General features: G+C 44.8%; 2 protein-coding genes across 5 annotated transcripts in view; one reads left to right on the plus strand and one right to left on the minus strand.

The window, feature by feature from the left end:
- Positions 1 to 3,722, plus strand: part of KNSTRN (kinetochore localized astrin (SPAG5) binding protein) — a 31,683-nt gene extending 27,961 nt beyond the window's left edge. For all 4 annotated transcript variants that reach the window (XM_083166910.1, XM_083166909.1, XM_083166911.1 and 1 more), the window contains exon 9: positions 3,001 to 3,722. In XM_083166910.1, coding sequence (XP_083023036.1) covers positions 3,001 to 3,132 — 132 coding nt within the window. In that variant the 3' untranslated portion in view covers positions 3,133 to 3,722. The remainder of the gene's footprint in view (positions 1 to 3,000) is intronic.
- Positions 3,723 to 6,937: 3,215 nt separating this feature from the next.
- LOC146049584 (cyclin-dependent kinase 5 activator 1-like) lies at positions 6,938 to 7,735 on the minus strand. The gene has a single exon (XM_083166107.1). The coding sequence runs from the start codon at positions 7,733 to 7,735 to the stop codon at positions 6,938 to 6,940; it is 798 nt and encodes a 265-aa protein (XP_083022233.1).
- Between the last annotated feature and the right edge of the window lie 7,928 nt (positions 7,736 to 15,663).

Consider the following 15,663-nt stretch of genomic DNA (forward strand, 5'->3'; position numbering starts at 1 on the left):
GGGTGCCGTGATTAGAAATATATGGGGAACCCCTGCTGTAGGGAATGAGCAAGGTATTTAATTTTTTTACATTCCACACACAAAGGTCAACGTAAATGCGCATATCAATCATATGTCTTCCTCTCAAAGATGTAGTCTCCTCCTTGTACCCTAGAGGGAGCTCTATAAAGGGGGATATAGAGCAAAAACTGGTTTTGCAAATCAAAATACACAAACAATTTATTTAACACACTCACATATTAAAAGAAGGTGAAAACCTAAAACACAAATGGGTGAGGGATACAGTGTTTAAAAGGGGGTGCCGGACAGTGGGGATCCTGACAGTCAGTCATCTTAAATGTCCATATAAAGTGTGGTATAATGTCCTTTTTTTTTTTTTTTCTTTATGGGGGCAAATCCATTGGGATCCAAATATGGCAAAATTCATTTGTTTGTAAAAAAATTCACTCATAATATAAGTACAATTTATGGTACCAAAAAAGATTCCAATACAAATTGAATTAAAAAAAAGGTACTCTTTACCTAGCACGGCGCCCACGATCTTGATCGTGGGCATCGTGAGGTAAAAAATCGCGACCGACGCGATGTCCACGATATCCCATTGAAAACCATGTTAAACATGGACATCGCGTCGGTCGCGTCGCGGCCGGCCATAAATGTGCACACGATGGCCGCGACGCGATGCCCACGATTTGCCATAGGAATCAATGTTAAAAGGCCCGATGGACACGATTTTCATGTTAAATGGCGGAATGGACCCGATTTTAGCATAGGAAACAATGTTAAATGGGCCTTAGAGCCCAAATACTTACCCTGAACTCTGAAATGGCCCCCCCAATTGTTTACGCCACCCCACGATCAACGTGAACCCGAAGCGTGGCGAGCGCAGCGAGCCCGCGAGGGGCGGCGGTACGCGTCCTCCGACCTTTTCATACCCCCACTATCCACGTCGGCGTGGAGTTGAGAATAGAATAGTGTGGCGAGGGGACGCGGATACCTTCACAGGTAAACGCGTCCCTTCGCGGGCTTCACAGGTGTCCGCGTCGCCATGGACACCTGTGAAGCCCGCGAGGGGACGCGTATAGCTGTGAAGGTATCCGCGTCCCCTCGCGGGGCTCGCTGCGTTCGCCACGCTTCGGGCTCGGTGGCTCGCTGCGCTCGCCACACTATTCTATTCTCAACTCCACGCCGACTTGGATAGTGGGGGTATGAAAAGGTCGGAGGACGCGTACCGCCGCCCCTCGCGGGCTCGCTGCGCTCGCCACGCTTCGGGTTCACGTTGATCGTGGGGTGGCGGTAACAATTGGGGGGGCCATTTCCCAGTCAAGGTTGCCTATTTGGCCTCTGTGGCCCATTTAACATTGTTTCCTATGGCCACATCGGGTCCATTGAGGCATTTAACAGTAAAATCGCGTCGGTCGGGCCATTTAACATTGATTGCTATGGGAAATCTGGTGCATCGCGTCGCGGGTACATTTATGGCCGGCCGCGACGCGACCGACGCGATTTCCATGTTTAACATGGGTTTCAATGGGAAATCGCGGGCATCGCGTCGGTCGCGTCGCGGCCAGACATAAATGTACCCGCGATGCCCGCGATGGGCGCCGTGATAGGTAAAGAGTACCAAAAAAAATATATATATATATATTATCAGCAATTTGGCAAAATGAGGGAAAATGTTCACATCACTACCCAAAAATAAATATAGCACAGACCCGATGGTTTAGGAAAGAATATAGTGGTGGTGCAGTATATACACACAGCCAATGACCTTATGATCAAAAACAGGGATCAAAACTTTAGACTAGCTGGTTAATAGTGCTGGTAACAAGCTCCATGGACCAAGCCACAGGATCATTGATACTAAGTAGCATCCCCTGCCAAAGTCCAGGCTCAATGACAATACTGCATACATCACTGATAGTGATCAAGCCCCCATACTGTAAGATACCGTGACCAACTTTCTCACCACAGGAAGACATTATTCGTGCCCACCAATCAATTACACGGAGCCCCAAGATAGTAAATGCCCTATAAGAGGTCCACTGCCTACTCATAAAGGGGACAAGGAATTTAAAGGATAATGGCCAGCATACGTAAGGATCTGATTGCTACCCCACTTCAGTAATGTCTTCCTGTGGTGAGAAAGTTGGACAAACTTAGAGAAAAGTGCATTTGTTAGACGTCAATAGGAAAAAAACATTATTTCATATTTCCTATAAGAACCACTTAATCTCTAATTCACTATTTAACCCTGTGGGTACTACAGGTTTTAATTTAGGGATCCACGTCATTTCAGCTTTTGCAAGGCGCACATCGAAATGATACCATCGCCAATATGGATTTATTTGTTGTATACCCCAAAAGGACTTAACATACTGAGGATTTGACGTGAGCAGATAGTGTGGCTATCCAATACTTTTTTAATGTTATAAACATGCTTGGATAATCTCGTTTTTAAGCATTGAGTGGTCTTGCCCACATAGACAAGGCTAGTGTTCATTCTAGCTCCTGCCATCTTTGAAAACCCATGCAGTTCCTGTTCCCTACCTGGGGTGTCGCTGTAGTGCTTCTAGCACAGTGTGGTCTGTATATCAGCACTGATATGCAAACCAGACCTTTGCTAGAAACACCACAGCAGACAGCGTCACCCCAGGCAGGGAACAGGAACTGCATGGGTTCTCAAAGATTGCGGGTGCTAGAATGAACACTAGACAAGGCCACAGGTGCGTTTCAGAACATATACAAGATTTCTTGAATTACAAGTCCCTAATGGTGTATTTATCACCTGTCACAAGTGAGACTGTCTACTCATTACCTACTACGAGCTGGTGGCTCGTTCCATGTAACTTGATTCACCTTTGGCTGGCCTCTTGAGCTTTATAATGCAAGAACAGTTTGCACCAGGAGGCGGAGACTTAGGCATGATGTAATGTCCATTTCAATACATTTAAAAAACTCTGCTACTGTGTGACTGACGTCCTGTCATTCTCCCGTCAGTGTGTCAGAGAGAAGTGGCAGGAGGCCCAGGAGAGCCGGAACCAGTTCCTGGAGGAGCAGCAGGCTTTCCAGAGTGACCTACAGCAGTTCCGATCATCTCTTCAAGAAACCCAGAAATGGCTGGATATGTGAACAGGATTGATGTGGGCTTGGCAATCCATGTGCTGTATAAACGGGATGGTTAGATCTGTAAGACTCTGACTATTTTAGTGTATGGATAATTACGGTTGTGTAGAGTTTCAGTCCTCTCCACAGTTTACACCTGCCGACATGGGATGGTTTATGTTTGATGGCTTTTGTGTAGGATTTCATTGAATGTGCTGCACATGCAACGGGAATAGTTCCACAGTCGACAGGGATGTAGTTATATGGGGATGCTGCCAAAGTCTTGTCCAATCCCAATGGTCGGAATCCGAATGGAATGCTGGAACTAGGCTGCAGGGGGGGTAAATCCCCAGACACACTGGGCGATGTAATGAGCGATATTGCTCATTTTGGGCCTTCTGACCGACATTGTTCATTATCGCCCAGTGTGTACGCTCTGTGGCCTACGATCCAAAATGATTCCTATGGAAGAATTCCGAGCTACCATAAGTGACCTGTTGAATTGATCCCAATGTGGATCCATTGTGTTCTCCTGCTAATGCTTTTATTTGTAACAAATATATATATATATATATGTTCTAAATGTGTGTTTCATAATAAAGATCCATGGCATAATAGGAGGTCTCTGAGTACATTGTAAAATATATTGTCTGGGTTGGGTTTTTTTTTTTTTGACTTTCCTGTAATTCCCCTTTCACAAAGGACAGTAAATCGCTCGGACTCAGTTATTTCCGGATCTTTTTTTTTTTATCCCGAAAATTGCGACCCGGATTGATATGTTCATGTATAAGAAATACCAGTGTTGATTGGGAAATTACCGGATCCATTTGTTGGTGAAAATGCTTGACCTGGAAATTTTTGCTTTTCTGGGGTAAATGTGCTATTGTGGCGCTATCTCATCCTGCATCGTTTCTTGATGAAGAAGTAGCACCTAGATGTATGAAGAAGTAGCACCTAGATGTATGACCATCTTATCTGCCGGCATTAGAATGAAACACCGCCCTTCCCCCAACCGGTGATCCCTGTCAGAACTCACTGAGCCGTCTCTCTCCTCCTCCTGGCTGACCTTACTGGGCATGTGCGAGATCTCCTGTGCAGCTGCAGCAACCACTACAGTGGCTTGTGAACGGGGAAACACCACCTACAGCTGTTTATCGATAGCCGTGGTATAAGCAGCATGCTGGGTAACATCTGAAAGTGGTATTACTTGATGTATTTTCACTACTACTGTTGAGGGCAGGGGCATAACTCCTAGAGGCAATGGAGACTACTTCCTCTGGGCTCCAAGCCCTAAAGGGGCACCTGCTGGTTCACAGTGGGGTCCAAGTGTGACCGTAGCCTTACAATAGAGCTTTGAGTTAATTGGTTCTGGCCCTGGAGCCCTGCTGACACCTGCAATAGTGGACAGGACAATTCCTGCCTGGTTCTGCTCAGCCTGTGCTGCAGCAAGCAACTGTGCACCCTCCACTGCTGCTGGGCTATGAGATGGCACCCGCCGGTGAGCGCTGATTCATGCTGCAGACAGCTGAATATTGTTACTATGCCCCAACAGCTATTTTTACACCTTTTTTTTAAGTAGAGAGGGGGAGCACCAAATTTTAACATGCCTCCAGGCAACTGGGATGAATTCCCACCTCTGCTTGAAAGATAAAGCTTTATGGATTCCACCAGCAAATATGCTTTGTTCTAGGGCAGTGGTTCCCAACCCTGGTCCTCAAGTACCCCCAACAGTGCACGTTTTCCAGGTCTCCACACAGAATCACAAGTGACTTAATTAGCTCCACCTGTGGATCTTTTCAAATGTGCCTGAATAATGAGTGCACCTGCTGGGTGACCTGGAAAACGTGCACTGTTGGGGGGTATTTGAGGACCAGGGTTGGTAACCACTGTTCTAGGGAACCGGGATTATCAGCGAACCGTTTGTAAAGAACATACTGAAATGCTGCCATGACAGGGAGACAGTAAGTGCTATATTGGTTCTGCATGAGATGTATGAAGTCTAGAGTGGATAAAGCCGTTTGACACAGTGAAACGCGTCAGTCCTGGTATTTACCTTTTTGACTTTTGCTGGTATTTGGACCTAGCCGAACCAGCCCTACATTCTTCTTGCCGACCACAGCACAGGAGGTTTTGACATCAAGCCCCTACACCACCAGCTATCCTCCTTTTGGTGAATTGGACCCTTTCATGGACCAGCCAAAAACACCTGGCCAGGAGGCAAACGACAGTGCGGGACTGTGCCCATAGAAGTGAACGTTAATTAAAATACCACTCTTATTTACCCTTTGGAGTGACACACAGGGCATAATAGGAACAAACAGATCCAAACATCCTAATTCAGGCTTTACCAGGTACTGAAAAGGTAGCATTCATAAGTCTAGTGCACTAGCAATAAAAAAAAAAAAAAAAAAACATATTCCTTATTACAATTTATTTTGTTTTTATTTCTGTTTTTACATCTTGGTCACAACATGCTTATTAAAATGTTTCTTTATTTGTAAGACCAGTCGGATTGGTTCATAGTGTATATTTTTAGTACACTCAGCGCTGCTTTCCCACACCTTTTTTGTTTTGCTCTAGAGTGGAGACGTCTGCAGCAACCAATCGCCTATCTATCATAGATCAAGTACATTCCGTATAATGATTGGTAGAAGATTGGTTGCTATGGCACTTTCTGCACTCTAGGAGGTGCTATACAAAGTCCCCAAATTCTGATTATAGCCCTGTCTCTGTACCTAATACAGGGCCTCCATTACACATTGATCAAAGACATTGTGAGCACCAAATATGTTGGCAATCCAAAATCATTGCCATCTGCCTGCAGTGAGAACTGTTCTCTGGTTAATGTGGAGGACAATGGAGAACGAATCTCACTGAGGGCTGCCACTAATAATTGTCACTTCTTGTATTTCCTGCATATTCATATGGATTTCAAAATTATTTATATAGAATAAGAGATGTTTTGCAAATGAAGCTGATAGTTGTCAGTACCATCGGACGGTAAGTCTGACAGCACATTTACACTGTTCTAATGTAACAATAACAAAATGAATATTGCGTTGGTCCATGGTGGCTGTGCCACTACCAATTCTTAAAGAACTGGTAACCCCATCGCCAAGGGGCCACGCCCGATAGCCATGCAATAACAGCCACGGGTGGGGGGGGGGAGGGGTGGGGGGAGGGGGGAGTGGGGTGGGATGGGATGGGTCTCTTTGTCTCAGGTTCCCAAGCCTGTGTGTGGGTGTCTTTGGTTCCCAAGCCTGTGTGTGGGTCTCTTTGTCTTCGGTTCCCAAGCCTGCGTGTGGGTCTCTTTGTCTTCGGTTCCCAAGCCTGCGTGTGGGTCTCTTTGTCTTCGGTTCCCAAGCCTGCGTGTGGGTCTCTTTGTCTTTGGTTCCCAAGCCTGCGTGTGGGTCTCTTTGTCTTTGGTTCCCAAGCCTGCGTGTGGGTCTCTGTCTTCGGTTCCCAAGCCTGCGTGTGGGTCTCTTTGTCTTTGGTTCCCAAGCCTGCGTGTGGGTCTCTTTGTCTTTGGTTCCCAAGCCTGCGTGTGGGTCTCTTTGTCTTTGGTTCCCAAGCCTGCGTGTGGGTCTCTTTGTCTTTGGTTCCCAAGCCTGCGTGTGGGTCTCTTTGTCTTTGGTTCCCAAGCCTGCGTGTGGGTCTCTTTGTCTTTGGTTCCCAAGCCTGCGTGTGGGTCTCTTTGTCTTTGGTTCCCAAGCCTGCGTGTGGGTCTCTTTGTCTTCGGTTCCCAAGCCTGCGTGTGGGTCTCTTTGTCTTCGGTTCCCAAGCCTGTATGTGGGTCTCTTTTTGGTTCCCAAGCCAGAGCTGTTGCTTTAATTCATTGCAACAGAATTTCAGCTTTAAGATCCTCCAAGATCTGGATGAAATATTTTGGATCCATATGGAAGCGGAGCATCTTTGCACTCATTAGGTTGAGAATAGAGAGTACACGGTTCCAGAAGACTTCCCTCGAGCTGTCGACTATGAAATTCTTCACTGGGCAGTTTAGTTGACTGCCCATGTATGAATACGATATGTACAGACAGGTTGACAGTGTTTCCAATAGTTCCTGCTTGGTGTCCAGCTCTGATGCAATCACTTCACGGCAGAGCATGTACAGAAACATTAAGTTGACCGGTGTGAGGAAGCCAAAGGGCTGCCATGTTCCAGTGAGAGATTTGTCTACCGTAACAATCCATTCAGCAATGTGCATTGGTGACACCGGCTGCTTGCACCTGCGACGGAGGAACGCCATAAGACAGGCCAGCAGCTCGCTGGTAGATGCCTGCACCGTCCTGGATTTAGGTGGCGAGAGGTCTTGCTCTTCTTCAGCAGGCTCACTGACAGGCTTCTTGGCCAAGGTATCCTGTGAGACCTGTGTGTGGGTTGTTAAGTCCACACATGACAGGGAAGTCTTCAGGCTCTCATGCACGAGATGGCTAATATCGACCTGGCCATTTATGTGCTGTCTTCTTCTTTTAGTCATGAAGTTTCTGAAGCGCCCAATCAGTGAGCGTCTCTCAGTAGATTCTCCAGTGGTTGTGTTCTGGGTAGCCGTGCGCTGTGCGCCACTTGATGATTCTTCATCTGGACGGTTCACCTTCCGGCAGCACGGGAATGACAGGCAATTCCACATTGTTATTCCGTGTCCTGTTCTTTATGACACTGGTTGTGGTCTGTGGTGGTTCTGATTGCAGAATTCAATTAAATAGTAACGGTCTGTTTCCAGCACGTTGGGAATGATGCTTCCTGGGTCAGTCCAAGGCAGCAAATGAGTCCAGCAGATTGTAGCCAGAGGTGTTCTCTGCTTATTGTGATGTCACACTGCCCAGTGGCATGTGATGTCACTGGGCAGTGTGACCTCACATTCCCCTTACCCTGCTGATTGTGATGCGTTATTTATGCTAATGAGCTACTCGAGACATCTAGGCAATTCAAACAGTGATGGAAATTGGAGAAAGTATTATCACCTTACTTAGAGTTCTATAGCGAAGGGGATATTTTTCAATAAATATTAGAAAAGTAGATAGGATACTTGAATAATCTAAGAGATAGATAGCTGGAAATATATATAATTTACAGGTTGAGTATCCCTTAGCCAAAATGGTAGGGTCCAGATTCATTTTGGTTAATGGATTATTAAGATTTTTGGAATATTTTTATATTGAAATGATATATCTTGAGGTACCTTACATATATGTTGTATAAACACCACATTAAAATACACACAAATATATTTTATTTGTGCACGAAACAAGGTTTTAATACATGAAACAAAGTTTGTGTACTGTCTCAGGCACTGAATTTTAATGCCAAGCAATCATGTCCTTGCAGATTAGTGCCAGTTACATGTTATTTCCACAATAGTGCCTGTTACAGATGTAGACAGTAGGTTATTAGCAAAAAGTAAAAATTCATTGTGAAGACTATGGTTTTCGGAATTATTTGGATAAGGGATACTCAGTGTGTGTGTGTATATATGTGTGTGTATATATGTGTGTGTATATATATATATATATATATATATATATATATATATATATATATATATATGTATGTATATATGTATATATATATTATATATCCTTTGAAGATTCATATAGGTGTGCTCCTTTAAGGAAGGCAAAATTCTAACAATACTATCAAGTTGCCTGGTAAACTGAAGAGGGTGCTCACCAGGTGGTTGAAATATCAGAGTAAAGGTTTTTAATTGTCCATAACTTAGGACGTGGTAAGTCGACATTTGAACCCCGTAGGGCCGTTATAAGACAGGTGCAGGTACAACTGGTCAGTTTGTGAGTTGGCCAGCTTGCACATTGACCAGTTGTACCGGTCTTGACAACAGCCCCACGGGGTTGAACGCTTCGTTTTTTTGAAACGCTCCATTTTTCAGATTTAGCCCAGTAGTAGGGCTAGGTGTAGGACTAGAAAAAAGAAAAAAGGGGAGGATTGGTGTTTTTTGCGCTGCTGGATATACACAATTTAAAAGATCATACTCCGAGCAAGCAACCAGTGTGCAGAAAATAAATGACACTTACACACTGCTTAAACAGTATAAATTTTATATTAAAAAGGCATCAGATGCTACATAAATATACAATATATAAGAAAAACAAAAAATTATTATATAAAAAAATATAATAAAAACATAGGACGGGACGTTGGGGCTGACCGCTGGTGTTCACTGACACGCTGCATCCACAGCGTCCCGGCACTTTACTGGGTCTTGCGCCCAGCAGCTGACTACACCGTTTGTGTACCCGGGAAGTCTCCATTATCCCTGAGAAGGATCTGCTAATTGCCGGCACCAAGGAGGTGACCCACAGAGGAAAACTACCGGCCGCATCCCTTCTCCCACGAACGGAGCAATCGTGCAAGTGTTATACTACAAACGGGGTGAGATAAAATCTTTAATACCCTGTTCAAGCTTACTAAATACTAACCAACATATGATTGGAGTCCGGTCTTAATTCCATCCCAAGGCGTGTTCCTTCACATGCTAAAAGACTGTGGACCCCATATTACACTAATGCACTAACATCAATTGATTTTCGGATTCACAATTTATTGTTCAAATCATGGACAACAGAAATTCCTGCTAGGTGCTTATTAACCAACTGGCTTCTAACTATTAGTGTGATTTACCAACAGCGGAGTGCCCCAAACTACTCGTCCAATTACAGTTCTATTTAGAACTTAAGTTCTGTATTCACAGTATAGATATTTCTCTAATTAATACAGATACATTGTATGGTTTTTTATTATCATTTTATTGTATTTTTTTTATATAATAATTTTTTGTTTTTCTTATATATTGTATATTTATGTAGCATCTGATGCCTTTTTAATATAAAATTTATACTGTTTAAGCAGTGTGTCCGTGTCATTCATTTTCTGCACACTGGTTGCTTGCTCGGAGTATGATCTTTTAAATTGTGTATATCCAGCAGCGCCCAAAACACCAATCCTCCCCTTTTTTCTCGTGCTGAATATTTGTGGGTAAAGGCAAACCCACAGGTGTTATTTGCAGCAGCTGATATTAGATTAAACTACCAACAGGTTTAATAATTACCAATTTTACAACCTAGGTGTAGGACTAATATGGGAGAAGGTCACCAAATCCGTTGGGTCACTGCTACGCTTATATGCGAACAAAGGTTTTGAGCCATACCAGGATCTGAGTCCAATATGTGCCAGTGTTTGAGAACAGAGTAGAAGATGAAGAGGGTGAAATCATCCAACAGGGTTCCTATGTCCAACAATAGACATTTTTGGATGGACTCTGCCTCCATTTCATTTACCTTTGGATAAAGTCGTTACCCATCTCACGTAATGCTTTGTTTTTATCAGAAGTGATCTGCACCACCCTAAAAGCTGGGAGTACAGAAGTCCGCACTTACATGGCAACAGATGGAAACACTGGATTGATAGATTGCAGACAGTGTACCCTAATGGTATGGATGAAAACAAAGTTTACACTGCTTGCTTTTTTTGTAATCAATCATTACCTAAATAACCTCTGCAGTAGTTGCAGGGTTCTATACTTTTTCTCTCTCCCTGTGTGTATTCGTATTGCCCCTCATTGCGTCCCCCTCTCTGTATGGTTTCCATCAGTCTGCATTGTAAGCCTCTGAATATATGTATTCTTTACTTTGCTTCGTGCATTATACTTAATTGTATCATTTCTAAATGTATTCCATGTTGCCATGGTGATTGTGTATACTATTGTTGCTGCTGACATGCCCCTGGGGTGTTGAATGGGACGGCAGTGCAGGTCGCACCTCTGTTGGGAGTCCCTTGTGTCGTCCAGTGAATAGACGCTGTTCACATGCGCACAGCATCTAATCCCGCAAGGAGATGGGCTGGGGGCTAGCCAGCAGCTTACAGAGCCGCTGGCCATGCCCCCACAGCGCCCAATCTCTCCTTCCATGGATTGGGAGGTAGGCACTGATTAAGACCATAACCGGAGCATCCGTCCTGTTCATCAACAGAATAACCTGTTCCTCTGTTTTGGAATGAAAGGATGGGGGATGAATTCTCCTCTCCATGACCACTTTGTGCACTGATTACCATCCATGTGGCCTCCGAATGGCTTGTGTCGACCTGTCATCTGGATCTGCACCACGCAGCACATATTGGGGTAGGTGTATGAAGCAGTGATAAAGTGCCTGGTACTTCATCACCGGCCAATCAGCTGCTGTCTGTTAAGTTACAGGCTGGGTTTAAAAAGGGACAGTCGGAGCTGATTGGTCGGTGATAAAGTAGCAGGCATTGTATCACTTGTCCCTTACCACGGCTTCATACATTTACCCCATTGCTACTTAACCTTGTCTATATAAATTCATAGCTGTAATTATATATATTTACTTTTCTTTAACAACCATTATATTGTATTTGGGACTCTGCCCTTGCACCCATGCAGAGAGTGGGGTGAGCACTACCTGACTTCAGCACAGCCACAGGTCTCTGATGGGGGCAAGCACTACACTGCATTAGGCCCACCCTCTAAATACCTCTCACTGCAGGGATTCGGTCAGACTGGGGCATACTTTGCTGCAGTGGTGTGGGACAGCTGCTCAGCCTCGTGTGTGATGGAGGATGTAAGTTAGCTTCTTATTCGGCCAATAGAGGAATGGTTTTTTCTGGGGTCACAAATAGTAGCGCTAGGTGTGTTAAGACCAATCACACAGTAATAGAACTACCTGAGCAGAATCTGCTGCTTCTTATACAGGGTGTGTACCCTTAGATAAGCAAGAGAATAGTAACTTGTGGCAGCAACAAAAAGATTTCTGTAGCTACCACTTTAAGAAGCGCAGGTCTGTTCAGAGAGTTACACACAATAAAGGTATCAAATACATTTATTTTAAAAAACACATTAATCACATTAAATTCCAATTTAGAAAACTGAGGAAGCTGCCGAGTTCTGATAAAGGCGGAGAAACGCGTTTTTTGGTGAGAAGCCTCTGTTACTACTCCCGGGGACCAAGTGTCCATACTAAAGCTGGTATACAGACTAACAACCTCAGGTCTGCCCACAGCAATTTATTTGCACAGCAAAAATCATCCGGAGTTCTCTGGCAAAAGTGTGGAGTGAAGGACCCATTAAAAGTCATCTGGAACAGCTTGAATTGGATATACAAATATGCGGGACTGGTAACTATATTAATGCCATAGCCTCTTGAGGAACTTTCCTAATTAACAATCAGCCTCATACAAAGATTGAGGTTGAGAATCAGTTCTATTACAGATTTTTATATATATGTTTTATGTTGTACGTCTTTTGTGTCTCTCTATTGTGCACTTTAAAAATTGGAATTTAATGTGATTAATGTGTTTTTTAAAATAAATGTATTTGATACCTTTATTGTGTGAAACTCTCTTATTCGGCCAGTTTCTTATTCAGGACAATCACTGTTACAAGGGTTAATGAGTCTTGGACAGGTGGGTCACGTTCATATGACCCACTTGTAATTTCTTTTGACCAACAAGGATTTGGGCAGAAATCGGCACTAAAATGGGCATAGGTCCCAGATTTCATCATTTTGAATAAGCTGGTGTACTGCAAGGGTTAAACAGCGTTGGTCAAACAGTTTGACACTTGAAACGCGCACAGGGGGGTCACGTACATATCACACACCAACAATTTTCTTTGACCTACAGGCATTTTGCCAGCAAAATAGGCAGTAAAGTTGGCATGGACAACAGATTTGGTTGAATGGACAAAGTAGCTGTAGTTTGTAAGGGTTAAAAAGGTTGGGTGAAATGTATACCATACATTAATGTATTATCAGTTTAAACTTTATATACTTTAATATAAATCAGTGGTGCAAGTAATGGGGTGCGGCGTACCTGTAAGAAATGTATTGCAGATCGCCGTACCACTTCCCCCCCGACCCGCAGCCGATGCTTTTGCATGCCGGATCACCTGACCGAACGGAAGCTATATGACAGCCAGGCAAAGTGGTGGGCTGCCTGCTGTCTTCTGAGCAGGTCCACGCTTATTTGAAATATCACCAGCCAATAGGAGCTCGCGGCCCGGCAGCCAATCAGGAATGGCTCCTATTGGCTGGCGACCCGGCGCTATATTTCAAATAACAATGGACCTGATCAGAAGACATCCTGGCTCGTGACATGCCCGGCTCGTGAATCACAAGCCAATCAGAGCTGCCGGCACGTCATTTTAAATAGCTTCGCCGTGTAGACGCAGACAGATGGACCTACTCTAAGAGAGACAGCCGGGTTTCCACTGCTCTGGCCGGCTGTCGCCTTTACCACACAGTGAGTGCAGTGCATGCAAGCCCCGGCACTGTGCATATTTCCCCTGACACCGTGCATGTGACCCATGGTACAGTGCATGAAACCACTGGCATCGAGCAAGAAACCCCTGGCACTGAGCATGTAAACCCTGGCAATGAGCAAGAAACCCCTGGCACTGAGCATGTAACCCCTGGCATCCTGCAAGAAAACCCTAGCAATGAACATGTAGGTAAGTGGCACTTATGTGGCATACTATGCAAGAGGTACTACCGTGTGTGACATATTGTGCAATGGGCATTACTGTGTGTGGCATAATGTGTAATGGGCATTACTGTGTGTGGCATAATGTGTAATGGGCATTACGGTGTGTATAATCCCCTGTCAGACAAAGCCATGTCCTAAATTTTTGCGGCGCGTCTTATGTGCACACTGTCCTGTTTTTTGGGGTATTAGGTTGTTTTGCACTGTGGGACATAATTTGCATTAAGGGTGGCATTATGTGGCCCGCATTATTCTTTTCATGGGTATGTGAGATAGGGTGTTTGGCACCCCCCTGCAATCTCTAAATGTATGCCCTATCACCCACCCTGGCTGTGACATGATGGGGGGGGGGGGGGGGAGGAGGGGGGGAAGGGGGAGAGGCGGTGGTGAAGTGTGTTCCACCACCTCACAAGGACCACTTTAAGCACTGGTGAGGGACATAATGGGGGAAATTTACTAAGGCTAATTAATACGCCTAAAAAATTTGTATAGTAAAATATGATTTTTTAGGAGTATACGTATTTTCAGGATTTACTATCCTGAAAATACGTAAATTTGTATACGTATTTATGGCACATTTGTATTTACAAATACGAATGTATACGCCATCGGAAAATACGAATAGGAATCACCATTCAAAAGAATGGTGATTCCTAATTTACTAATTACGTCAAATACGGCCGCTAATTGCCGACCAAATACACCAGGAAAATACACTTAATTTTTCTGCCGTATTTGGCAGAAGCCTGCATGGATCCCGTGAGCCCCATGGATCCTGTGAGCCCCATGAGTATTATTTGCTTCCACAGGTCTCCCCTTGGAAGAGCTGTGGGAACCCGGCTGTCTCTCTTAGAGCAGGTCCATCGGTCTGCAACTCCACGGCGCAGCTATTTAATATGACGTGCCGGCAGCTCCGATTGGCTCGTGATTCACGAGCCGGGCATGTCACGAGCCGGGATGTCTTCTGATCAGATCCATGGTTATTTGAAATATACCACCGGGTCACCAGATATTTCATATAGCTGTGGACCTGCTCAGAAGACCGATGATATCTGAGACCGATGCCCATTTTAATGCCTGATTTCTGCCCAAATCCTGGTTGGTCAAAAGAAATTGCAAGTGGGTCATATGTAAGTGACCCCCCTGTGCGGGTTTCCAGTGTAATATTTTTTGACCAATGCTGTTGAACCCTTGCAGGACACCAGCTACTTATTCAAAATGATGATATCTGGGACCCATGCCCACTTTAGTGCCCAATTTCTACCCAAATCCTTGTTGGTCAAAAGAAATGGCAAGTAGGTCATATGTACGTGACCCCCTTGTGTGGGTTTCAAGTGTAATATTTTTTGACCAACACTGTTGAACCCTTGCAGGACACCAGCTACTTATTCAAAATTATGAAATCTGGGACCTATGCCCATTTTAGTGCCGATTTCTGCCCAAATCCGTGTTGGTCAAAAGAAATTGCAAGTGGGTCATGACCCCCCTGTGCGGGTTTCAAGTGCAATATTTTTCGACCAATGCTGTTGAACCCTTGCAGGACACCAACTACTTATTCAAAATGATGAATTCTGGGAACTATGCCCATTTTAGTGCCGATTTCTGCCCAAATCCTTGTTGGTCAAAAGAAATTGCAAGTGGGTCATATGTAAGTGACCCCCCTGTGCGGGTTTCAAGTGTAATATTTTTTGACCAACGCTGTTTAACCAGCGTTGCCGACTCTCCCGGAATGTCCGTGAGACTCCCGGAATTGTGGGTAATCTCACGGACTCCCTAGAAGAGCCCCCTTTCTCCCGGAGCAGCGCTTCCCCCTGCTGCAATGGCTACTGCGCATGCGCGAGATAACCACAATGGCGCCGCCAACGAAATGACAAGATGATGTAGCGTCATCACGTTGGCGGCGTCATCGCCGTTATCTTGCGCATGCGCAGTACCCATCCCGGAAGAGACGCGGCAGTGAGAGAGGACAAAGGAGCGATGGCATGCAGTTGAAAGCGTCGGCTGCGGGAGAAAGCTTACGGGTCCTCTAGTCGTCATTCGGTAAGT

Source organism: Crinia signifera, chromosome 12 (genome assembly GCF_055691185.1).
Source record: "Crinia signifera chromosome 12, ASM5569118v1, whole genome shotgun sequence".
Taxonomy (NCBI): domain Eukaryota; kingdom Metazoa; phylum Chordata; class Amphibia; order Anura; family Myobatrachidae; genus Crinia; species Crinia signifera.